This window comes from Colius striatus, chromosome 1 (genome assembly GCF_028858725.1).
Source record: "Colius striatus isolate bColStr4 chromosome 1, bColStr4.1.hap1, whole genome shotgun sequence".
NCBI classification, from domain to species: Eukaryota; Metazoa; Chordata; class Aves; order Coliiformes; family Coliidae; genus Colius; species Colius striatus.
In genome coordinates, this window is record NC_084759.1 from 200,113,366 (window position 1) to 200,139,631 (window position 26,266).

The 26,266-nt window shown below is 44.7% G+C and overlaps 1 protein-coding gene across 4 annotated transcripts in view; it reads left to right on the forward strand.

The window, feature by feature from the left end:
- Positions 1 to 15,500: 15,500 nt before the first annotated feature.
- The window catches only part of BEND7 (BEN domain containing 7), a 49,387-nt gene continuing 38,621 nt past the window's right edge, over positions 15,501 to 26,266 (forward strand). For all 4 annotated transcript variants that reach the window (XR_009820996.1, XR_009820997.1, XM_062019930.1 and 1 more), the window contains exons 1-2: positions 15,501 to 15,813; positions 19,670 to 19,753. Coding sequence is in view for 2 of the 4 variants with exons in the window: in XM_062019930.1 (XP_061875914.1) it covers positions 15,753 to 15,813; positions 19,670 to 19,753 (145 nt within the window). In the remaining 2 variants the exon portion in view is untranslated. The remainder of the gene's footprint in view (positions 15,814 to 19,669; positions 19,754 to 26,266) is intronic.

Sequence of the window (26,266 nt, forward strand, 5' to 3'; positions counted from 1 at the left end):
TACAGGGGGTATAGACACGGGGAGCGTGGATACAGGGGGTATAGACACGGGGAGTGTGGATACAGGGGGTGCAGACACGGGGAGTGTGGATACAGGGGGTATAGACACGGGGAGCGTGGATACAGGGGGTATAGACACGGGGAGCGTGGATACAGGGGGTATAGACACGGGGAGTGTGGATACAGGGGGTATAGACACGGGGAGTGTGGATACAGGGGGTATAGACACGGGGAGTGTGGATACAGGGGGTGCAGACACGGGGAGTGTGGATACAGGGGGTATAGACACGGGGAGCGTGGATACAGGGGGTATAGACACGGGGAGTGTGGATACAGGGGGTATAGACACGGGGAGTGTGGATACAGGGGGTATAGACACGGGGAGTGTGGATACAGGGGGTGCAGACACGGGGAGTGTGGATACAGGGGGTATAGACACGGGGAGCGTGGATACAGGGGGTATAGACACGGGGAGTGTGGATACAGGGGGTATAGACACGGGGAGTGTGGATACAGGGGGTGCAGACACGGGGAGTGTGGATACAGGGGGTATAGACACGGGGGTAGTGACACGGGACTATAGACACGAGGAGTATAGACACAGGGGGTTTAGACGTGGGGTATAAACACAGAGGGTTTGGACGCGGGAGGTTTAGATTGGAGACCAGAAGCAACTTTTCACTGAATGGGCTGCCAGGCCCTGTCCCAGGCTGCCCAGGGCAGTGGTGGAGTGCCCATCCCTGGAGGGATTCCAAAGCCTTGTAGCTGTGGTGCTGAAGGACACGGGTTAGTGGTGGCTGTGGTATAAGGAACAAATCTTCTCATAAAAGACTCCGGTCAGACTGTGTTTGGCTTTTTATTCTCTCCTCATCCACAAGGGCCCTCCCTTGTTTCCCCATTGCTTGTGTACTCCAAGGTCTGCAACTTATCTGAGATGCCTAAAGTTCCCATGAGAATGTTGTCCCTGTTTATATCTCCCACTACTCTATTTTAAACCTTCCACACCCCTCCTTGATTTATTCCCTCCTAAGACAAGATTTTTAATAGTACATCCTGATCATTGACACAAGATTGATTTCTGCTCTTGTTAATGCTGAGGCTCTTTTGTCCCAGTCCCTGTCACATCTGCTCTATACTGCAAAACAGCTCTATCCTACAAAAACAAGATCTGTCCTATCAAAACAGCTACATAGTGCAAAACCAAGCTATATCCTACAAACACAGTTAAATCCTGCAAAAACAACACTGGCATCCTCTATAGTGGCAGTGTTGGTAGAATGGGTGGACCTGATCCCTTCCAACCCCGACCGTTCTGTGAACCTGTGATCTTAGAGGTCTTTCCCAGCCTCAGGGGTTCTATGATGCTCGTTGCTGGCCCCAGGCAGCACATGGAGCTGTATCTGGGTGCTGCTGCCACACAGGGCAGGAGCAGGAGCCCTGCTCAGCTGCTGCCAGCACACGTGTGCCCCTGCCACCAGCTAGTTTACTACAGAAGGCTTAACAACACCCCAAGGGAAATCAGAACTATTTCACTGGCTCTGGGATGGCCTCAAGTGAAGCTACACTAGCAAACAGCACAGGATTTAATTGCAGGGTGCTCACAAGCACCCTACTCCTTCCTCAGGTGCTGATATTAAAAATCACCCAAGAGATAGGCAAAGTTTGTGCTCCCTGTCCCCCGTGCTGTCTGTGCATCTCTGACAGTGTGTTGGGATTTCAGTGTGATGTCTGGTTCCTGTGTCCTTCAGGAGCCTGATCTCAGTGTGTACATCCTGGAAGTAAAAACTACCTTTGTTAGCTTGAGTCCTAGTCACCAGACATAGAGCATTTGTGACAAAGGTCACAAAGAAATCTCTTGTTTTGCCTATTTACCTGGTTTTGTCCTGTGGCTTGTAAAGCCCAAGGAGTCCAGAAAAGCCTTGAAGAATGAGTAAGAACAGACAGTTTTCACTATGCTTAAATTCAACGGGGCTACACCTTGCCAGAAAGCAAAGGCAACTGAACAGCAAAGGGTGCAAGTCACTGTATGTTTAGCTCCTATGCTTTGCTTAGGAGCAGCCTTGCTGGTGGCAGCAGCTCTGCCTCCTTTAGCCTCACGCTATGGCATGCGACAGGTTCTGCCTCCCTAAGTCCTCTCAGATTTTTTTCTCATGTTTAGGTTCTCTCTATCTTTCCTCATGGTAAGCTCCATTGCTCCAGTAGCTATTTAGGAGGGCTGAAACTGCAACTGGCTTTTCACCTGTGTTACCTAATCTGAGCTGCGCACCCTGGCTATTGCAGGAAATGGCCCATTCCTTTAAGGGTGTTGTTTAAACCCAGGCTGGAGGGGTATGAATTTAGAAATCATGCCCTGCTTCACCTCAGGCTTGAATGCAATCACTTTGCAATGAGGAAGCAGGAACAATCCTCCTACGCTTTACCATAGTTCTTCTAAAAGGAAATTATTTCACATCTGACAGTGAAATGATTGGAGAAGGTCTCAGCAGAGAGGCCCTGAGGGATGTGCCCACACTTGGGTAAGGGCATGAATTGTGAGGCTGTAGGAATACAAAACTAGTGGACTTTATGGCAAACAAATCCAGATGCTCATGTCTGAGTGCCAGCTGCCCTCCTCAATTAACTGTAGTGTAGACATAACCTTAGGCCTTGCTTCATTTCCTCTGGTTTGACATTGTGTCTCAATTAAAGACAGTGTAAAATGAAGGAGGAAAGCCAAGTCACATACAGTATTCATGAGAACAACACAGTTACTGTGAGGTGACACCTAGACCAAGAATCTTCTGGCTTATAAAAATCAAAAGGGACAAGGTGGCAGGGAGGGGTGTAATGGACAAGAAAAGCAGCTGAGCAGTTCATGTTGGTAAAACAGCTTTGTCTCGGTTTGAAATTAATGCTGTACTTTTAAGAGATGTCTGAATGATTACTAACAATGACACAGCTTTCCACAATTGATTTGGTGCCTTTCTTCCAGTACTCCTGGTTCTGTGCTCTCTTGCTTTCAAATCAAAGCATCCTTTAATGTAAATCCCCTCTGTGATCAAGACAGTTGTCCCGTGGAAAAGAAGAGGCAATCTACTAAGTACAACATCTAAAAGAGTTACTATATGTGTGCAAATACATAGATATGTTGGCTCTGGTTTTTTTTCTGAGGGAGTTCACTAATATTTCCTTGAAGAGGAAAAGGGGAAAGAAATATTTGGTGTCATCCATCTCCTCAAGATTTCTCTTTCTGAAGAGATTACTACACCTTCTGATGCATAAGAAGTGGTGGTACATTCTTTTTCTTTCACTCACGGCTCATGGGGACATCCACTCTGTCTTGTTTTCTGCTTTCCAGCATGTGTCTCTTTGCCTTGGGATCAAGGCAATATTTTCTGAGGGACATGAATTGACATGATTGGGTCAGGTCTTGCCTGGACTCAGTTCAGAGCTCCTCTGGCAATTATGGTCCCTGCCTGCTTTATTACAGACCTCTTGTGCTTCTTGAACATGAGCCAGCAGTGTGCCCAGGAAGGGCAATGCCATCCTGGCCTGTATCGGGAATATTGTTGTCAGCAGGAGCAGGAAGGGGATCATTCCCCTGTACTTGGCTTTGGTGAGGCTGCATCTTTTTGAGCCCCTCTCTACAAGAAGGACATTGAGGTGCTGGAGAGGATCCAGAGGCGGGCTACCAAGCTGGAAGGGATTTGGAGCACGTCTCATATTAGGAACAGTTGAGGGATCTGGGGCTCAGGGGAGACCTTCTCACTCTGCAACTACCTGAAAGGAAGTTGTAGCGAGGAGGGGGTCAGTTCCAAGTGACAAGCAATAGAACAAGAGGAAACAGCCTCAAGTTGTACCAGGTGAGATTCAGGCTGGGTATGAGGAGGAATTTCTTTGCTGAAAGGGTTGTCAGGCATTGGAACGGGCTGCCCAGGGAGATGCTGGAGTCACCATCCCTGGAGGTGTTTAAGAGATGGATGTTGTACTTGGGAAAATGGTCTAGTGGTTGATGGGGCTGGGACAAAGGCTGGACTCGATGATCTTAAAGGCCTCTTCCAGCTGAAACAATTTTATGACTGTCTCCATTCACACACATTACTTGGCTGTAGGGTGGCTGTTTGTGGGGTTGGACTAGATGGTGGCTAGAGATCCTTTCCAAGTCCTGGACAAACCCATGGCACACGTGAAAGCTCACACTGTGAGCTCTATTCCTTGGACCATGCAATGAAATGCTACAAGAGAATTTCTCCAAGTGTGTGTTGCTCCAAGGAGCCCTCAGCCCGTGGAAACTGCTCAGTAGTGTGTCATGAAAGGAGACAATTCCTTCCCTGTGCTGGTCCCTCATCCATGTAATGATCCTTTTGAGGAGAACATTGCATAAGACATTTTTAACTTGTGAAATGAGTGCTTTTCCAAGCTGTATTTCCAACTGTCAATTTGTCATATACAGCATTACTCTACTCCTTAGAGTCAATTAGACCACTGATACAAATCCTTAGCCTGACTATTTGTTTTCTAGTGCTCCTATTTTGCTTTTCAGGACAATGCTGCTGGTTTGGTACCATGATATTTGCCTATTTTTGTCTCATATATGATTAATAAACATTACATTTGCTATCAGGACCAGAGTTTTGAGAGATCACTTCAAGTGAGCTTGGGTCTGGAAGCAATAGTGTTGCCTTTGTTTTTCCTAGATCCAGGTTTCCACAGACCTCTGTGTGAGAATCGCACACAAAGGGTTAAAATGCCAGTTCTCACTTATCTCTTGTGAGACCTTGGAGGTGGAGGTCTGCAGGACTGCTAGGGAGCAAGCCTTGCTGTGGCAAGATCGTCCTGTTTTGGATATAAATTGTGGGAGTAAGCAGACAAACAGCTTCAAAACAGTTTCAGCAAGGCCACAGTGTCCAGAGTGAGACTTTTGCCTAATTAAGTATAACATAATTAAAGTTAATCCCCCTGAATATGGTAGTGATCTAAAAGAGGTACATGCCAAACATGTATGACCATATTCCTCAACTCTCCACCCATATCATGTTAAACATTGCCCCAGGGAGAGGGCAGAGAAGTTTGGGATGTTAAAGTCCCCAAGGAGAGGGAGATGGAGCTTTTTGCCCTTTGGATAGTTTCTCTCTTTAGAGCAGTTCTTCTTTCAGTTCTTTTTGCCTTTAGCTTTTTGCGGGCTTTCGCTCAACTTCTTCTCTACTCGACTTGGAGAAAGATGAAGCAGAGAGAAAGAGACCCAAGACCTAGATGAGATAGTCAACAGGTCGTAATCCTCTTCCTCCACAAGCCAGAGATGCCTTATTGATAAGAATTGCCTTTTTTTGCTCTGCGGTGAAGAATCCCCAGGATAAGTATTGGTGGCATTTTATATATTAGCTCTTTATATATTTAAGTGTATTTATCAACAACAATCTCAAATCTATCTATTGCCTTAATAAATGACCCCTTTTCCAACCTTCTGAAATCATGACTCATGAACCAAACTCCAACTCCTGACTTTGCAAAACTGCCTACAGTGAAAGCTCCTGGGAGGGACTCTGGCAGGCAAATGCCAAGCTCTCACCCTTCACAAGACACTCTGGAACAACACTACAGAGTTAACTGCAACACTGCTTTGAAGTAATTCACAACATTTCCTATGAAATCAAGACAGAAAAAGGGAAATCTAGAAGATGCTGAAAAACTTGGAATATTCATAAAAGCCACATAAATAACAGAAGTGCAAGCTTAAAACATATATGAGGTGTTTCATTCCAGTTTCTTGATGATTAAATGATTGCTCAGCTTTATCTGCTGCAAGCCAACTGTCAACTTACAGGAGGCTTATGGAAGGCAGCTCAGAAATATGTCATTTCACTCAAACAACCCAGATGTCATCTATTTGCCAAAGTGGTAAAGCTGATCAGAATTATTTTGGTTGCACTCAGTTGTTGCATTCAGTCTATCTTTAGCTGTTTTCAGGTTGTAGTCAATACTTTATGAGTATCCAGTTTCACTTTTCTATTTTCTATTAAAACAGAGGAAAACCCCAGCTCAGCCAGCATTTCTTTCACTTGCACACAGGAGGCAGAACAGATGTCTTAACGGCTGACTGAGATTGCAGAAGAAATCATTTCAAGAAACTCAGGGCACAGATCATTCTTGGAAAACTTTTTCAGATAGGTACTTGGTTCCTTTTATTCATCTTTAAAATACTATAACAAAAAAAGACATTTAATAAAATTGCCTTTATATCATGACTAAATACACTTCTGGCACAGGGAACTCCACATCCAGGCTCACTCTTTATTTATTAAAGCAATCCTTAACTTTGTGGAAGCAATTAACCCATCCAGATCCTCATTCTTTGACTCCACATTCACTTTGTTTCTAGCTTGCCACATCTACAGGTTACCTCCACATATGTGACAATTTATTGCAGGTAGCACTGGGGCTACAGTTTGCAAACTATGTTTCTCTACAGTTCCTGCATTGGGGATGGGCCTATCTCCTCTGTTCAGTGAATTTAAGCCACTCATATTAGGCCTGCTATTTCTTATTTACCTTTCAGAACTGCCTAAATCATGGAATCATAGAACAGGCCTCAGCACCAAGCCCTGAAGAACACCACTGGTAACTGGCTGCCAACTGGATTTAACTCCATTCCCTATGACTCTCTGGGCTGGGCCAGACAGCTTTCCACCCATCTCAGAGTGTGTCCATCCAAGCCATGGGCAGCCAGTTTCTCCAGGAGGATGCTGTAGAAAATGGTGTCAAAGTTTGAAGTCCAGGTGGAGAACAACCACAGGCTTTCCCTTATCCACTAAGCAGGTCATCTTGTCACAGAAGGAAATCAGATTGGTCAAATAGGACCTGCCCTTAATAATACCATGTTGGCTGGGCTGAACCCTTGGTTATTCTGTATGTGCCTCAGGATGGTGCTCAGGATCATCTGTTCCATAACCTTCCCTAGCACCAAGGTTAGGCTGCCAGGCCTGTAGTTCCCAGGATCCTCCTTCCAGCCCTTCTTGTAGATGGGGTCACATTTGTCATTCTCCAGTCCTCTGGGACCTCTCTGGTGAGCCAGGACTGCTGGTAGATGTTTACAGATATTTACAGGGTGGGTGTGAGGACGATGGAGCCAGGCTGTTCTCTGTGATGTCCAATGATAGGATAAGGGGCAACAGGTACAAGCTGGAATATAAGAGGTTCCAAAGAAACAAAAGAAGAAACTTCTTCCCTGTTCAGGTGAGGGAGCACTGCAACAGGCTGCCCAGATGGGTTGTGCAGTATCCTTCTCTGGAGACAAACTCACCTGGATGAGTTCCTATGTGACCTACTCTAGGTGCTCCTGCTCTGGCAGGGGAGTTGGACTAGATGGTCTTTTGAGGTCTGTTCCAGCCCTTGAGATTCTGTGATTCTATGATAACGTGAAGAAAATGATGTTTTGGGAAACTGTATTGGTAACTCAGATTATGGCAGTATGTCATCAGAGCCCTAAGGAATCAGTGCCAAGATGGCACTAGGGACACTGTGCTCTTTTGACAGTAGTGGTCACTTGTGATGGTTAAAGAATTCAAAACACCTTGCAGGAAAATGATCATACTGCTTCTTCTTGTTGTTGTTGCTGATATTTCTGTAGATGTTCTTTCTAGTACTTCAGCAGTATGGGGAGAATGACATTAAGTGGGGAAGGTATTTACTCTCAGCATCAGTCTGCACTACAGATACCCAAGCAGCAAACTCTTTCCAGGAAGGATGCAGTTACAAGACTAAGCTCTGCAAACGCAGACAGGTTTGTCAAATTCCACACACTGAGTTTTAGATCCATACAATTCTCTCTGTCCTCAGCCTTCCTCAAAGAAAGGTCTGTAATTCACAACCCCCATTTTGGAGACATTTTAGCTGTATTCAAATTATAGGTGAATGAACTTCACAGGCACACACACATCCCCAAATGCCAAACAGATGTCATTGTGGAAGAAACAAATACATTTTCTCATAAAAGATTCAGGTCAGACTGTGCAATGAAGCACTTTTATGTGGTGTTCTTGCAAGAGGAGATGTCCTAGCAAGTAGGCACACCTGATGAGTACAGAGTTTGGCTTTTTATTCCCTCTTCCCATCCACAAGGTCCTCCCTTGTTTCCCCATTGCTTGTGTACTCCAAAGTGTACAACTTACCTGAGATGCCTAAAGTTCCCATGAGAATGTTGCCCCTGTTTACATCTCCCACTACTCTATTTTAAACCTTCCACACCCCTCCTTGATTTATTACTTCCCTCCTAAGACAAGATTTTTAATAGTACATCCTGATCATTGACACAAGATTGATTTCTGCTCTTGTTAATGCTGAGGCTCTTTTGTCCCTGTCCCTGTCACATCTGCTCTATACTGCAAAACAGCTCTATCCTACAAAAACATGATCTATCCTACCAAAACAGCTACATAGTGCAAAACCAAGCTATGTACCATAGTACAAAAACAAGCTATGTCCTACAAAAACAGCTATATATTACAAAAACAAGCTATATCCTACCAACACAGCTACAACCCATCCCACAAACACAGCTATATCCTGCAAAAACAACATTGGCATCCTCTACAACTGGATGGTAGAAAACCTCATAAAAACATCTATTTTGTGTGTCCATAAGATAAGTGGTTGAGTGTTAAGTATTGTACTTCTAATTTTGAGTTCATTAGCTTCTATTCATCCCTGGCAAGAAATCGCTCAAACTTGTTACTAAATGATCCTATTTCTGTGTTGCCAGTTTGACTCCTGCAGGATATGTCCATCTCAGAGAAAATACCCACTCAGGTGCATTGGCTGCCTCAGCAGAGAGGTCAGGGATGGAATTGGTGATGAGGTCTTCAATATCTACACATCTCCAAGGGTAAATCTGATGGCGGCATATTAATGAAAATGCTGCTGCATGTATCTTACTGCTGAATAAAAGCATAGTTTTCAGATGTTGTCAGTCTCCAGCCTGATACAGATATTAAATTCCCATAATCTCCCTTTAAAAAGTGCATGTATGAGTAGATTTTGAACTACATTGTACCTTGCAATGAGATTTCATTTTTTAGAACTGAAAAGCAGGCAGGTGGTTATGAACGTGTCTTAAAGGTATTTCTCCAGCCTGAAATGTAAGTACTGTTTGAAAACATTTAGGGAAATAGAACACCTTAGTAGGAGCTGCAGCAACTTTTCATGAATTTATTTTAGCTTGCATCAGTATTCTGAGCTACAAGGATTATAATTTAGTAGAGAGACTCTCATTGGGAGAGGGGATTGAAGGCGTTGAGGCAGCAGCCCTGTGAGTTGACAGGGATGCTAATATAGCCACGGCAGAAGTTTAGAGAGCAGATCAGAGCAGCTGGGTGGGCTGATAGAGAGGATCAGGGCAGCCCAGAGGAGCAGTAAGAGGATCCAAATAAGTGGATTAGTAGCATACCAAAGCACACATTACTTTTAGTTTTCAAACTCTCATTGATTTTAGTGCAAGTGCATTTACTAATGTGTGGCAGGAGAAGCAGAAGAGGATCAAGGCAGAATCAAGACACAGAGAGCAGTTCCCTATGGCAGCTGGAAACAGCGAGAAGGCTGGGCTAGGGAGGCACAGCATAATGTCCCCACATCAGTCTCAGTCAGGACTGAAAAGGAGGATGTCTGTTGCCTGGGATTGTTCATCCCACAGCCTCACGGAGCTGCCTAACCTTGCTAAATGCTATTGTTCCTGCAGCTGATTTAGCATTCATTTTCCATCCGTAGCTCCAGTGATTGACTCTTTCCATTGCTGCACTCTTACATCTCCCTTCAGCTGCTGTGACTAGAGCAAACTGACACAAAAACATAGCTATGATTAGTAGCATAACCCTCTTGGAACATTTCCAACCAGGGGATTCACTGGGCTGCTGGACCCTGGGCTGAGCTCACCACAATTTGTACCTGTGACATTCCTCCAAAATGTGACCATGTCCCTGGGCTGTGCTCAGGCTGCCATGACTGACCTCTGCTCCTGAGCTACCCAAAGCTCAGATGTGCCCTTTCCTGGAACATCAGCCTGGCTTTACACTTCATCTCTTTAGACAGAAGTGGTAGTAATGCAAAGTCACTCAGGCTAAAATTTCTAAGCACTATTACTCTTCATGGAGCACAAACCCCAAAGTTCTAGGCAAAGTAATGAGCCCTACTCAAATTGCCCTCAGTTCACTCAAAGCACATTGGGTTGTAAGTGGGAGACAGAGCAAAATCTGTGCAGCCCATGATTTCTCCATGTTGCAGAGAAGCACAGGACATGCATTTATGTGGACAGACTTCTTTTCCACATTAGTTTTCATAGAAGAATTGTTCAGACCCCAACAACAGCTGTAGCTCAGACATCTCATCTCCCCACCTGCTCCTCCTAGAATTCAAATAAAAAACACAGTTTGTCCTATAAAGTTAATATCTTAATACCCAATTACCCTACAAATATTTTACAAGAGTGGATGAGCATCAAACTTCGACTACACTGGCCTTCCTTGCAGCCTCAGGCCAAGCTACACATAAAATGACAGAGGGGAGGAAAAGTCCTTACAGTCAAAACGAGGTCTGCATTCTGATACAGAAACATACAGAGGGCTTGTAGCCATGTACACAAAGAACACTTTGTATGTAGATTCAGTTATATTCTTTATTGTTGAAGCAGTTCTGGAATGTTTTGGTCTCCCTGAGCTGGCAGACAGATGAAAACATTGGTTCATCCTCCAGTTTTTTCTTTTCAATTTCTATGAGGAAGATTAAGCAGCAGAATGGACAAGAAGCCATTTCACAATAGCATCCCAAAGGAAAAAGAGGGTAAGGATGTATATCATAATGAGATATCAAGTCTTGTAACTGAAATGATACAGGAAAAAAAACTTACAGGGGATCAGAAAAAAAAGTTAAACTGCACTCCTCGCTTCAGTCTTCCTCAGGACATCCAGAAATCTATCTCTGTAATGACCCCGTCCTTGGATATGCCAACACAAAAGCCTCCTGCAAGGGAAGTTTTGTAGTAAGACAGCACAACATCGAAGTGACCTATCATCAAGTTGGGAGCTAAGTAAAAAGCACTGCTTCTGTATTTTGTATAGCCACAGAAACATCACTGCAAACCTGCAAGGGAAAAATGCTTCAGGGTTATAAAATCCTCAGTGGCAGTCATTACACCTCACTAACTGAAACAGATAACCTATTAACCAGTCACCTATGCAGCTCCTGAGCTCCACTTTACCTCTTCACCCTTCTCCTGCTTCCTAATACTGCACTGAACTTCTTCAGGCTAATAAGAGAGTCACAAACTCTTCTTACTTCACCAGACTTATCTGAATTCCTCAATGTTAGACCTAAAGCCTCTGACCAAACCACTGAGTCTGTGAGACTTTTTCCAGGATCATTTTTCCAGCTGAAAAGTTGAAAGAGCTCTTAGTACACCCACATAACTCTCCTCAGCTCTAGGATTCTACAGTCTTCTTTGTCCCATGCCATCCTACTTTCTGAATAATAATCAAAAGATTGTAATTAACTGGACATACCTGTGAGCCTGAAAGCAGAGAAAAAGTCTGGGAGATCCTGATGTGAAAAGCACAGCTGCTAATACAGCAGTATTAATAGGTTAAGTGTATTTAATTGGTTAGCTCGTGAGCTAGCATCTGATTTTTTTAAAAAAAGCATTTTACACACCAGAAAATTGTTGGGAAAATGAATATCAGAATGGGGAGGGGATATTTTGAAAGCAACTAGCAGCATAATACAGTGGTAACTAGGAAATAGTCAGGGATAATGACAACAGCTTGGGGTATGTGGCAAGTTTAAGCCCTTGTTTAGTTGGCTAATTTCATAGAATCATAGAATGGTAGGGGTTGGAAGGAACCTTTAGAGATCATCTAGTCCAACTCCCCTGCAGAAGCTGGTTCACCTAGATCAGGTCACACAGGAACATGTCCAGGTGGGTCCTGAAGACCTCCAAGAAAGGAGCCTCCAACCTTCCCTGGGCAGCCTGTGCCAGGGCTCCCTCACCTCAACAGTCAAATAGTTTTTTCTTATGTTTAAATGTAACTGTGTTCCAGCTTCATCCCATTATCCCTTGTCCTATTGCTAGATACAATGGAAAAAAGGGATGCCCCAGCCTCCTGACACGCACTATTTAGATACTTATAAATATTCATGAGATCTCCCCTCAGTCTCCTCTTCTCCAGACTAAACAGCCCCAGTTCCTGCAGCCTTTCCTCATATGAAAGATGTTCCAGTCCCCTGATCATCTTGGTGGCCCTGTGCTGGACTCTCTCCAGCAGTTCCCTGTCCCTTTTGAGCTGGGGACAGGACTCCAGATGAGGCCTCACCAGGGCAGAGGAGAGGGGGAGCAGAACCTCCTCAACCTGCTGCCCACACTCTTCTTGATGCATCCATTTCAAGGCATTTTGAAAAACACATTACTCAGCAGTTCTACTGAGGAAATACTTTTTGGCCTATTCCTGAACATATACAAAATGTTCTGAGTTTCCCATATTTTCACCAGAAAACAAACAGACACAAAAGGGACTCGGGGTTCTTCATGTGTGATGGTAAGAAGCTGAGACTTAGACAATGAGCGAAATAGGAAATGAAGAGCTGCCTGCTCCTCGGAGGCAGTGGCTTTCTACAGTCACTTGGCTGCCACTGTGCCGCAGCCCAGGGTGACACAAGGCAGCCTTTCTGATGGGATAAAGACGACTTTCAGCTCGGGGTTTCTCCAGCTACAATAATGCCATGGTGGCCCGTGACAAACAAACAGATGATCCAAGCCCAGCTATAGGATATTCCCACCCCAAAAATGCCCTACAAGAGACTCACAACTTACCCTGCAATGGAATCTTTGAGTTCTTTAAGTAGCTTTTTCCTAAGTCACGGCTGAGAAATATTAGCACTACAGGACAGAAAGCTTGGTTTTCAGCTACCGGATCCTCCTACATGTTGTGTGGATAACTAGAAGACTTTGACCTGAAGTCACCTTGGCCTAGTTTCTAATTCACTTTTATGCAGATGGCAGAACTGGGGCCTAGAGATGCAAACTGGCTAAGCCATAAATGAAAATGGCAATGGTCACTGTTACTCGAACCGTAACTAGGTTTGCTCACGGGATCAGGCTTATGCTGTGTGTAGAAAAGAATGACTCTCTTTCATTCACAACAAGCAAATTGAGAAATACTAATGAAAAAAAGGATGTTCTGTCGAAAAATCGTCCTTGAAACTGCAGCGTCCAGACGGAAATGTCACTTTGAGTCACAAGTGGCCCTCTAAGCAAAAATATCCGACACGGGGAAGGAAGAACTGAAAGGAGAAAGGGAGCAGCTGAAAAAGCACTGCCACCGCTTTTTCATCAATGACACCCCAAAACGTTTCACAACATTGGAGGAAAACAGAAAAGAGCTGTTCGTTTTCATAGCACTTTCCTTTGGCAAATGCAGGATAAAGGCCACCACGTGAGCTGAACAGTAAAGGCCTTCTGCTTGATACAAATTCTCCTGTCGTCCCAGGAAGGATGAGAGTCAAACACAACAGCTTCAGCAGCGCTCCAGATCATGTAAATAAAAGTTAGCAGACAGGAATGATCAGACTGAGGAGGAGAGAAAAAGAGAGCAAACACTCTTTTTGTACACAAAATTTAGGCACGCTGCTGCTGCATTTCAGCCCCGACTTCGCCGTGCAGCACCAGCGACTAATTGGACCCACACAAGGTAGCAAACAGCATATGACATCCATCTACCTTTGCTGCTTCAGCATCCTCCCCAAAATACATAAGGCAGGATTTTAAATAGTACGTTAGCCCAGTTTCCTGTCACAAAGTCTTGCAGCCAAGTTTAGGAAAATTCCAAAAGTAGCATCTTGATTGCCTCTGGGATTTTCCACTTAGCAATTTAATAGAAAATTACACCCTTACCCAATCTGTGAGGTTTCCGTCACCTCCCTCATGAATTTCATTTTCCAGAGTCTAATACATTTTACCATTAGGTATATTTTCTGAGATTGCTTCACCATTAAGTCTATTTTGCTTTTGGGAACCTGGTATGCTCTGTGGTGTCTGGACAGCACCTTGCACGACAGAACCTGGGTCTGAGCGTCTATGCACACAGTTAGGATACAAATCGCTATTGTTAATATTCAGTTTGCTTCCTCTTTATTAATTTGCTGTCATTATTCCAAGTGATAGGGTCAGTCAATGTTACTGGAGCCAATGGGATTCTCCTGGGTAGTCTGACGAGACCAAGGAAAGCTCTGCACTTGCATCTGTTCGAGTGGGCGTATACAACTATCACATACTCCTCTCCTTGTCATAACACAGCCTGACTACACGTAAAACACAAGATGATGATCGGGAGCTGTGTTTTCTGTTCTTGGTAGTCATAACTGTAAAAGCTTGGGTCCTTCCTCTACAAGCAACAGGCAAAAGCAGTCTCAACTGAAAAAAGCAAAGCTACACCAGCAATGAATTTAGCAGAGTAAGTGAACTGGAAGTGTGGCTGAAGGCATCAAGTGGTGGCATACATCAAAGCACTACTTCCAGCTGCATTCTGGCCATCTGTATGGTGCCAGTGACCTCCTGGTGCCCAGCAGCGGGTGGCCAGATGCCCTGTAGCTCACTCCTCCGGAGGACCGAGACTCCTCCTCACGCTGCGCCGATCCACATCTAGCTACCTGGACAAACCTGGGTGTCTTTCAGCCCGGCCAGTGGCTCAGTACCCTTCTCCAGGCCTTGCTCCTTGACGTGAGCGGGCACGTCGTTACGATGATCGCTGTAGAACGCGGTAACAAGCAGCTGTTGCCGTCAGCCAAGCCCCGCTGCTGGGGTTTGCCCACTTCCCGCGTGCGGCAGCCCCACCACCGCTAAGTTCAACCCCGTCCCCGCCGGACCTTGGCCCGGGAACGTCTCTGGTCCCGCTAAATAGGAAAAGTTGCCCCCTCAGGGAACCCGCCACCGCCGGGCCCGCGGGCAGCGGAGCGGCCCCGAGCAGCCGCAAGGCCGCACCGAGAGGCGGCCGCACCGAGAGGCCGCCGCTCCCTCACGGCCGGGCACCCCCTGGCCGCCGGGGCGCTGCGGGGCCTCAGCGCCTTCCCGGGGGCGGGAAGGGGAACCTGCGGCGGCGCCGGGGCACGGCGGGGGGAAGCGCGCAAGTGCCCGTAAGGGGGGCGGGTGGGTGTGCGAGGGGGCGGAGGCGGCGAGAGGGGGACCACAAAATGGCGCTGCCCTCTGAGCCCCTCTCCCTGCAGCCCCCCTTCTCCGCCGCCCCCGCGGCGGGGCCCGGCGGCGCCGGCCGCCTTCCCGGCGTGTCGCGTGGGGACGGGCCGGCCTGGGGGTGGCGGCTGACGGCCGGGGCTGGCGGAGCCGCCGCGGGGCGCGCCGGGCTGCGCGCCGCCTTCCCCCAGCAGGTGGCACCGGGGTCCCGGAGCCGGCGGCGAGCCATTGCGGGCCGCCCTTCGCCGCCGGGCCGCGGCCGCGCAGCCGGCGGGGCGGGGGGGGGGGGGGGGAAGGCGGCGGCGCTGCCCGGCATCGCCCCCGCTGGGCTCCCCCCGCCGCACCCCGCTTTCCCTCAAAGTTTGGGGCGGGAGGTACGGGGGGTGCGGGGAGGCACACCGGAGCCAACTTGTCCCGGATCCCTTTATTCACCGCCGGAGCCGCCGTCTCCCAACCCCCGCGTGTTTTGCTGATTAAAGAGACGGACCTTGGTCCTGCCACCGCCACCGCCGGGTGGCCGCCCGGCCGCCTCGCTCCTTCCTGCCCGCACCATGGAGTTCACGCAGAGGAAGAGAAGCAGGAAATCCCAAAGCTTTAAACTGATCAACGAAGGTAAGGCGGCGGCGGCCGGGGGGCGGCGGGGGCGGCCCGGGCTTTGTTCCCTCGCCGGGGGCAGCTGCGACTTTTGCACCGGGGGGAACGGGGCGTTATGAAACGCTCTGCTCCGGCTCCCCGGTACTGCCTCTTCTTCCCCGGGTCTGTTATTTAACTCCGCAATCCTTGAACTCCCCGAACCATTTGCACGCCTTTATGTTTCTTTTTCCCCCCTGTTAAATCCCCCTTTCCTCTTTTTAATTGTTTTTTTTTGCTGTGTGTTACGTGCTGTTGCAAAAACACACACACGCTTTCCTCCCCCCCCCCATTCCCCCCTTCACAAGCCACCCCAGAAAGGTGGACGTGGGGTTTTTTTTCCAGGCAAATCTTGCACAAAATAAAGTTGGATCGTGTTTCGTGATAAATCCTGGTTTTGGAGGGGAAGAAAAGGTACAATCGGGAAGCGAGCAAAAAAATAATGACACTTGAGCAGCAACGGATCTTCTTAGTATTCAACTCCTGTGGATTTATTGTGTTTTGGGGTGGTTTTTTGCCTCCCCTTGTCTGCGTACATCCGCGTATTTCAAAGAAAAGCCGAATAGAGGTTGCTTTATTAAAAATCCACGCAGCTAATTAATTGTACGTGGGCAGGGGAGAGCCGCTGGCGTGTAACTTGTTCGCTCGGGGTGTGTTTGCTTTTGGAAAAGAGGCTATTTTAAAAGAGATTTGTCGGGGGGGGGGGAAGTATTTGGATTCATGTCGGTAGAGAAGCACAGCTCTGTGTTTTAGTCTTCTTGTTGGGTTTCGGTTTTTTAAAAATAGTAAATAACAAAAGAAATGAGGCTCTGGTGGGCATTTTAACAGGTGGACTTCCCAGCCCTAGGGGTTTATTTTGCTTGGTGCTTTATCCCTTCTCCGCCTGATGAGATCTTTTTGCCCTGATGGATTTGACTTGAGATCTCTTTTCCTTTTGTGTTTCCAAGTATTGGACGGGAATATCTCCGTGAAACGCTGTGTGTGTCCTGCATGCCAAGTTCAAGGCAGGTGACTGCTTGGGTGCAGTGTCACAGTGGGAAAGAGGGACACACACGAGTGTCAGAGACTTGCTATCTGTAGAGCAACATCTTCGCAGGCACTCGTCAAAATCACTCTCCGTGCAGAGAAACGTAAAGATGTAAATAAACTCACTTGGTAGGAATAGTAAATAATGACTGGTGTATCCCCTCAGGGGAGTCTGGAGCATCGTGCATGTTCTGTGTTAAAAACTGCAGGGGCAGTGACCCATCAGACTTGTCTGCAATGTGTTAGAGGTCTGTATGCATTAGCAAACCTATCGAGGGTTTGATTTCTATGGAGAACAGGTTTGGTTTGTGGGGTTTTGATATCGAACATGCTCCCAACTCAGAGGCAGAGTTAGTACAGGACTGAGCTGGAGCCTCGGGGGGAGAAAGTGAAACATGTGGAAATGCAAAACTGAAATTGAAGACATGGTTTTATTTCTGTCCTAATGGAGCTGTAAAAAGAATATGTGAGCTATCAGAAATAGATGACTGTTTTGCCAATTCTCAGTTGCCACTCGTTACTAGCTTAGATACGCCTTAGTGTGTATAAGACAATCTATTTAACATTGTTTTAATAGATACATTCAGTTATGATGGTACATTATTAGTAATTCTTATTTTATCTGGAGTCTCTTTTTGAATGTGGAAAGTCAAATAGAAAGCTACCCTAAAAAACATCCTAAAGAGAAAATGATATCTTTGTATCTTGAGAATGGAAGAGATGAAAATCACATTCTGCATGTGAGTCTGCACTCACATACTCTTTTTCTATCACAGTTGATTAGAAAGATAATTATGTATAAATAGTTGTCTCTTGTAGTTGGCCTTTGCCTCTTGCAGGAGTCATTCTGTAATGTCACAGTTTAGTGTTTACTGTTGTGAAATTGATATGGATTTTGCAGCGCCTGGACTGTGACATCTGAGGCAGGAGGAAACCAAAGAGAAAAGGGTGCGTTGTGTCAATTCGTTGGTAACACACCATCTGTTAACAATGTGCACCCCTACAGTGCTTGTTCTGTCCCCTAGAAAACTTAAGAGCACTTCCTTGAGATGATCAGTAATGACGAGATCGAGAGGAAACCCATTCCTGCACTAAAATGCAGCCATCTCTAGGGTAAAATGTGGTGACTTGAAGGCAGCAGCTGTAGACCAGAAGAATGCTGTGATGAGCTGAGTGTATGGAGGGAAATGCTGGAGAAGAAACCATGTGTAATCTAGATGTCTAAGGACGGTGAGTCTGTAAATCATTTAATTCCTAGTTTGCAGATACTCACTCCCAGCAGATCTTGGACATCCTTGAGAGGATAAAAGTGCAGAGTGTGGTGGGTTGACCTTGGCTGGCTACCACGTGCCCACCATGCCAGTCTGTCACTGCCCCTCCTCAGCAGGACAGCTGTTGACCATGGGAGGCAGACAGCACAAATCCTGTAGTTTTAGCCTCATGAAAGGAGCCTTTACTTCCTCAATGTCCTATCTCAAACTTCACCTTTACCCGTTTCATGTGCTGTGCATGCTCTGAAGGCAAAAGAACCCTTTGTGTGGCACTTAATCACCGACTCTCCAACTCACTCTTGGGATGGGTGTCCCCTCATTTTCTTTCCAAGCTCTTTTCTTTCTTTTGACGTGCTGTGTTAGCCTCAATTCCAGTTTATTTACTGGGTTATTCCTCATGTGCCCTCGAGACAGTTGTGCTCTACAAATAACCAGCACCTAACAAAAGAAAAGTTTGGCTTCCAGGAGAGCTTTTCAATCCTGTAGCTGTTTTGTCAGAGGTGCAGGTGTGTGCTACTCCTGAGAGGAGAAGCTGCTGTGCCACCTTGTTTCTGTTCTACCTTTGAAGTGAATTACCCAAAGTGCTCTTCCAGGAGTTAATCTCTGCCTTACTTTTTGTGAGGCAGGTAAACATAAAAACCAGTTTCCGGAGGGAGTAGCTGAGAGCATTGGGAACTGAGAGGGTGTTAAAGGAGTTAGGTGGGGAGATAGCTGCTTCAAGACACTGAATATATTGTTCAGTCTTGAGTGACTTGCCGAAGGACGAAGTATGTGCCAGTAGCAGAGTCAGAAATAGCATTCAAGAGAGCCACCTTTCAACATTTTTGCTTTTTTTTTTCTTGGACTTACTATTCCCTCTGTACACACGTAAACAAAGTTCTGGTTTTCCTGAACACCTGCCTGGGATTACAGCACAGCCCTTCACAGCAAAATACTCTTCTATTTGAAATAGAAAGTCAACGATGATTTTGTGTTTGGTTTTAGTCCTGTAACATCTCTGAATATCAAATGCTAATGGTTTGTTCTTAAGGTCATTATCTAGAGGTGACTATCCTAAGGTGTCCCCTTTCTGCAGAATGCATAGGCCACTGACACCAATATGAGTCAGTATAGCTGAACAACGCAACCCTGATGTACATTGCTGATTTTGTGATTGAGGTGAAGTTTGAAAGTTTCCCTCAGTCTCTGGGAAGGTAAAGATTTCATTATAAATCTGCTTTCCATCTGTAAAGCAAGAAGCCAGATAATTGGCATCTGGTGGGATAATTTGCTGTGAAAATGAACACAGTAATTTAGGGCAGGCGTAGCTATTCCCTAAAATCTGTGAAATATTTGAGCTGAGTCTCTCCAGTGTGAGCAAAGTTTTTTTTTTCTTAGGAGGTGCTGATACAGAGCACATTTTCTGTGGTTAATTTGATGTACGTGAAATAAACTGCAGATAGATTGATAAATGATGTAGTAAAACTGTAGCAATGTGTTCAGTGTTCGGGTTTTTTCCAGATCACTTGAGTTCTAATTCTTTTTATCGTTTTTCATTCCAGATTACCATCACGAGATATATAAGATCTCTGACTACAGCAATGATGTTAATGGGGAGACCAAAGAAACACAACCAGTTTTTTTAGGTATGTGCTTGTGTTGATTAATTTCTGAGCAACATAGCGTGGCCATTTGCAATTAGGGAGGAAAAAATTCTCTGTGCAAGCACAGGAAGCGCCTGCCATTGTTTAATATGACGTTCTTTTCAAGACCCTTTTCTTCTACAAATTGCCAATATATCCTTTATTAACACTGCTAAAAGTTGTAATTTCAGACATAAATGTTTATTAGTGTCTACACACAGTGCTAATTATCACTCACTCAGAGAGCCAGATGCTGACTCTGCAGTTTTGCAGCTCTGTGCTCACCCCATTTACATTGCATATTCGCTGGCATGCTTCACTGGCAATAGTTTGTGTAATTGGGGTATTACATCTTTGACATCTGGATAACAGAAATTCAATTTCCAGGAAGCTGCTATTTGTTTGGTTTTTGCCTCTGCCTTGGGTGGGATAGAGGATTAATGTGCTGTCTTAATGTAATGTCCTTTCACCTCTGTAGCTTGCCTGCTAATCCTGCCATGGCAAAATTAAATTAAATCAACAGTTAAAAATGTGTAAAGAAAACAGGGGAGTAATATAGAGACTGCAACATGATATATACTGCAGCGTGATAGGACTGGTTCTCAGCAAACCTTAATCTTTTCTGTCTGTGTGCTTTTTGTCCTGTATAACTCCTCACTCCTCATCTGCAGAGTGCTTCTTCCTTCCCTGCCTCCATCCCTTTCCTATCACATCAAGGACCTCACCTGAGTAAAGCGCCTCTTGGTGAAAATTTGGAGGGCTAAATTCGGATGAGTAAGGGCCGTGGTTTTGAGCTACAGCATGAGCTAGCGTACTGTATGAAGCAAGCTCTTGGACATCTCGCTCAGGCTTTGGAGAAAGCAAATGCCTGTGCAGTGTGTGTGTGTGTGTCTGCTTCTTCTTAACTGCACCTGGAGCCTGGACCTTTCTGTAGGGTGATTTAAGGTTTCTGTAGTCTGTGCGTGTTACCCTCTGGAATCAACAAGAAGCATTGGTCTCAAGTGTGTGAATCAGCACCCGAAGCCAACTCGCATGCAAAATGCCTTTATCTTCTTAATTCATAGAGCCACATCCTCTTCCAGAGGTCAGCAGCAAATGAGAGAGAACAAGAGGGCATCTTGGACAGGGTGGAGTCTTCTGATGGTTGGAATATTTACACGAGGGGCTGAGAACTGCCTTAAATTCTCTTCTCAGCCTCTCACCACTAGGATTTTGAGCAAATAGTTCTTCCCTACTCCCATTTCCAGGGAGATGGGAAGGTGGCTGCTGTGCTTTGTGTTTATATTTTGTGTTCTATAAGCACTTGCGGTGAAGCCTGATAAACCTGATGGAATGAGCCTCACCAGAGGTTTGCTTTGAGTGCTTTCTTTTCCAACCCTAAATCATGATAAAGGTTTGGCAGGAGTTAGGCATCTGGCTGCCTAAGCCAGGATGTTTCTAAGAATGTGCAGGAGTCTGTGCTTGTGACATCTATGCCCTGAGTCAGACTAGTTGATTTTGATTTTGCTATGATGACTTTGGATTTGTTTTGGAGATAATTTTTGAGTGTGCCCAACTCTTCACTGTGACTGAACATATCCTGGCATTCAAGTGCCTGAAGTTCACATACTTCAAGGGCTGGTCAGAATTTAAGCATTAAGAATGTGAGTCTTATCAAGGACCTTCCTTATCAGGTGCTGAAGCACAGCTTTGCAGTCCTGGGAGCCCTCTTTCAGTTGCTATGAAAAGAAAAAGGTGCTGTTTCCTGATGATGTCCTGAGTGTCCAACTTTCATTTTGGCAAGGCTGAATGACACATGGCCGTGCATAGCCTTCCCCACTTTATTTTCAGTAGGTTACTTGGGTATCCACCTCTATCCAGATCCCTGCTGACAAAGGCACTGATGTGAGATGTAGGGAAAGCAGTGGCAAGGACTGAACTCAGGGGAAAGCACTCACAATCTAAGTTCCCAGCTTTTGGCAGGGATCTAGGATGAGTGGTATTTGGCACTGCAGCTTTCCTTTACAAAATTTCACCTTGCATGGAGTAATTTTGCATTTTGCTTCAGGGATAGTGGGATCACAACAGCTTCCTCAGCCTGGTGTCTTATCCACTAATAAGGAGCTTCAGGGTATAATTACTGCTTCACTTGATTTCATTGTTTTATGCCAAAAAGCATCCCAGAAGGATGTTCACTCCAGCCTGTTGGTTTACAGTCAGATTTGTTCTTTGCTTTGACTCTGCCATGGGATCAGCTGTTGAAATCTCAGTGTGATGTAGCCTTTTAATGTGTGAATGGATGCTAAGATACATCATTGAAACTGTTACCTTTAGAAAAGGTGAAATGTTGATCTTTGTATATGAATGAGTGAAGCTTTGTCAGGGATGGGATGTGCAGATGTTGTGGCAGACACATGGGATGTGCAGAGAGAGGGCAGCTTCCAGGGTATTTGAGAAAATCAGAACAATCCAGTTTAACATGCAGATAAATTATGGATCAAATAGCAGGAAAGACCTGTTGAATGGTCTGGGGTTTTTAGCACTAGCACAGTTGGGCAAAACATAGCTTTGGGTAAATGTAGGCTGCAGAGAGGAAGTTTCAGCAGAGTTAGAGGAACATGGTACTGGCTGCAACCTCTGATGGTTCCGGTGATGTGAGGTCACTTTCTGAGTGGAGTTTGGTGAGCTCAGGAAGCTACTCATATGGTGCAGTATTGGAGTGGAAGAAGTGGTGTCTTGTCCTCTCCCCTGATCCTTTGTTTTGGTAAGATGATAAGAAGTCATGTCTTTCTAGATGAAGGACATACTAAACACAGCCTTTACAAGATTTGCAGGGGGAGGAGACTACTGCTGTTGTATTTTGTAGATGAGGCAGGACATCTCTTTTGTTTTGAATGGAAAGGCTTAGTTATCTGATTCCAGGAGAGACTACTCATCCTGAAAAAGAGGAGGCAGCCTAGAGTGAAGTGCTTCAACCTAAAATACAGGAAAAATTTAGGATAGACCTGACTTCAGCTTTTACCAGTTCTCAGCATAAACTTCCTATCACAGGTCTGCTAGCCCAGGCTTGGAAATACAAGCTCATGAGAGGATTCTATACCCATGTCATATGGACAATGCTGGCTAAATCTAGCTTGTCTATTAAAAAAAATATATATCTTTTTGCATCTACCACATTGCTTTTTTCCAGTGTTGATATTTTATTGTCATCACAAGAAAAGCCAAAATATAATATACCTCCAGACGGAGTGTTTTTACAATGCTTTCAACTTGAAATTCAGGCTCTATGTTTGAAAGGTTAATGTAGAAAACTAATTATATTATCCTGGTAATCAAATGTGTGATGAGACATTTGTCTGTGTAATTAACAGTGAAGAACTTTTATAGTTTCATAAAATCAAATGCTACACACAGTGTGCTTGGAGCATTTGTTTTGAAGAGATGTCCAAAACAGAGATGTTTATGACTGATATAAAGAGGAACTGAAATGTACTGTAACGCAGGTGTCTGTGCATTTTACAGCGTTTCGCATTGTTGAAATGGAAGGCAGCAGATTAATAACTTCACTGTGTCATGGTAAAAATAAATAATGTGTTCTTGGAGCAGGGGAGCGATGCATAAGTTACTCACTAATTTCCAGAATTTATTCCATCCTAGAAATAATATCCTTCTCAATTTATTCACAGGGAAAAAGTTGACTTAACACAAGTCTGGGAAGTTATTGGTTACTTTTAATAGAATTACGTCCCAAGTCTGATCATTGCAATAGTAGCTTCTGTAATTAAGAATACATGAAAGTTTTATTTTATGTATCTATGTTCTCCAATGATCTAACTTTGTAAAACATCGCCCTTTGGGGCTGAAACATCATCTTGACCTGGGGTATTTCCAGGCACTGGGGGAAGTGGTTGCATTTCAATTATTACTTCTTCAATATGACCCCATTAATATATATGCTTACTGAATAGTTGCTCACTTGTCCTGCTCTGAGTGATTTAGCTGTTGCAGTGCAACTTCTGCTTCTGTATCTGCTCCTGTTGATTTGATTCAAAAGTGTTTCACCAAGCTCCTGTGAAGAGTTATTTGTTGGTAGCAGTGGTGGGGCCATGGAGGCTTATCTAGCTTCCAGATAAACAACCCCTCAGGTCCTGAACAGCCCCAGGGCCTGGGTTTGATTCTGCAAATTGCTTTGCAGATGCAAATTGTTTGTGATGCTGATTAACTTTCTGTGTCTCATTGTAGGCAGGGGTGTCCATCAGCCTTATATACTTCCCTGCTTGTTTTGGGAGTAGGGGACCTAATTTGAGGGTAATCCAGTTTTCTTCAGATATAATCTTAGTGCTTTGTGATATGAAGATAGGTGAGTGCTTTAAAAGGATGTTTTAGACTGGGCAATCACAGCAAAGACTGGCATCACTTCTTTGAAATACTTGCTTACCCCATCTCTTTAGCTACACAGATGCCCAATTCAAGTCACCCACAGAGCAGTCCCAACAACCTTCCAAGTGATTTGGGAAACCTTTGATCCATGGCTCTGCTTTCCCCGTGCTGGCTTTCACTGTTTTCTATTTCAGAACCACTTTCGGTACAAGATGAAGGTAGCAAAAAATATCTTGAGTTTTGAAAGTTATGGTCTGATGTGGATGTACTTTTTGCTGAGAAGGGGTGCCCAGCTCCCTTCTAGGATAGCTGTCTTTGAAGGAAATACTTGAGTATCATGTAACATCCCGAAAGGTGTTTTGGTGAGCTCATCCTGGCTGTGACAGCAGAGCCGTGTGCTCTGCATGCACGTGCCTCCCCATTCTGTGAAATGCTCTCAATGAGCCCTTGCAAAGTCTTTAAACACAGCAGCCCAGTTTTGCTGGCCCTCTTCCAGGAAGGGCAGCATTCAAGTGCTGTCTAATAAACTGCTGTTTAATATCTTTCATTCTATAACCCGTTGCAATTATTTATTGTTTTTTATTGAGCTTTCAAGCCATGTGCATCGACTTCCACTTTTTCTCACCTCTAAAGCTGTATTTCCTTACAAACCAGGCAAATGCTGTCAGCTCACATGTGCTTGCCTGGCTGGCTGTCACTACTATTCCTACTCTCTCAATAACTTCTAAACTCCTCCACCAATTTCAGCCTAGTTTGACATAAAAATAGAAATCTGTGAGATACAACATAGCTTCAGCAGGCAGCCTGATGGGGGGAAAAGCCCTGTTTGGATAGCCAAGAAAGGAGAAGACTCTGTAGGAGTTATGTCTGCCAAAACACAACACAGCATAGAATTGGACACTTATTCTTAGGAAATCAAACTGGATTAATTGAGTCAGGTACTCATGAATATTTCCCAAAACACAGGAGAAACATAACTGTTGAAGAAATTTATTGCAAAATATGTCCAAGAGAACACTATAAGTTACTTGTTTACGTAAGGAAGAGAACATCAAATACAGATAGTTGTCCAACCTTAACTCTATTCATTTGTTTATACACTTTAAAACACATCCATTAATTACAAATTAATTAATTACATATTTCATACGAGGAAAGGCTGTGGGAACTGGGGCTGTTTAGTCTAGAAAAAGAGGAGACTGAGGGAGGATCTTATTAATATTTACAAATATCTAAAGGGTAGGTGTCAGGAGGTTGGGACATCCCTTTTTTTCTCTTGTATCTAGTGACAGGACAAGGGATAATGGGATGAAGCTGGAACAAAAAAAAGTTCCATTTAAACATAAGAAAAAGCTATTTTACTGTGAGGGTGATGGAGCCCTGGCACAGGCTGCCCAGGGAGGGTGTGGAGTCTCCTTCCTTGGGAGGTCTTCAAGACCCGCCTGGACATATTCCTGTGTGACCTGATCTAGGTGAACCTGCTTCTGCAGGGAGCTTCGACTAGATGATCTCTAAAGGTCCCTTCCAACCCCTACCATTCTGTTATTCTATGAAATGTATTTACCACTTCTCTAATAACAGAACAAAATTAACACATCAACATATGGGTATGGTTGCAAATCATTTTAACATTCTTTGTAGCACTGTGATACTATTTGACAAATTACTTAGGAAAATAACAATAGCTTACTGCTATATTTATATTGCTTAATAAGCATAATAGTGAAAAGATGGTCAGGCATATTGGGGCAAAGAATGGACTTAATGAATTACCAGGAATATTTTGTTAACTGGAGTGATTTACTGATCTGTTGCTTCAAACAGGTGCACACTTCATGTGTGGTTACTGCTTCATCCTAGAACAGTTCTGATGTAGGTTAGTGCATTTGTAGTTTTTAACATGTTTACAACAAGGTTAGATGATGTGTACACTTTCAGCAGGGAAAGAGATGGAAATGAATTTGGGGGGAAATACTTTTTTATGACTAATGAAGTATTTGTGGAAGAGCTTTGCCTTGCATTTTTTCTTTTATAACATTAGCCAGGCCACGTGGGGAAAAAATATCATGTATTTCAGGGGTAATCACTGAAACAGTTACAATAGTCATTTAAAAATTAATGCATTTTTGCTCTGATTATTATCCTTACATGTAAGGT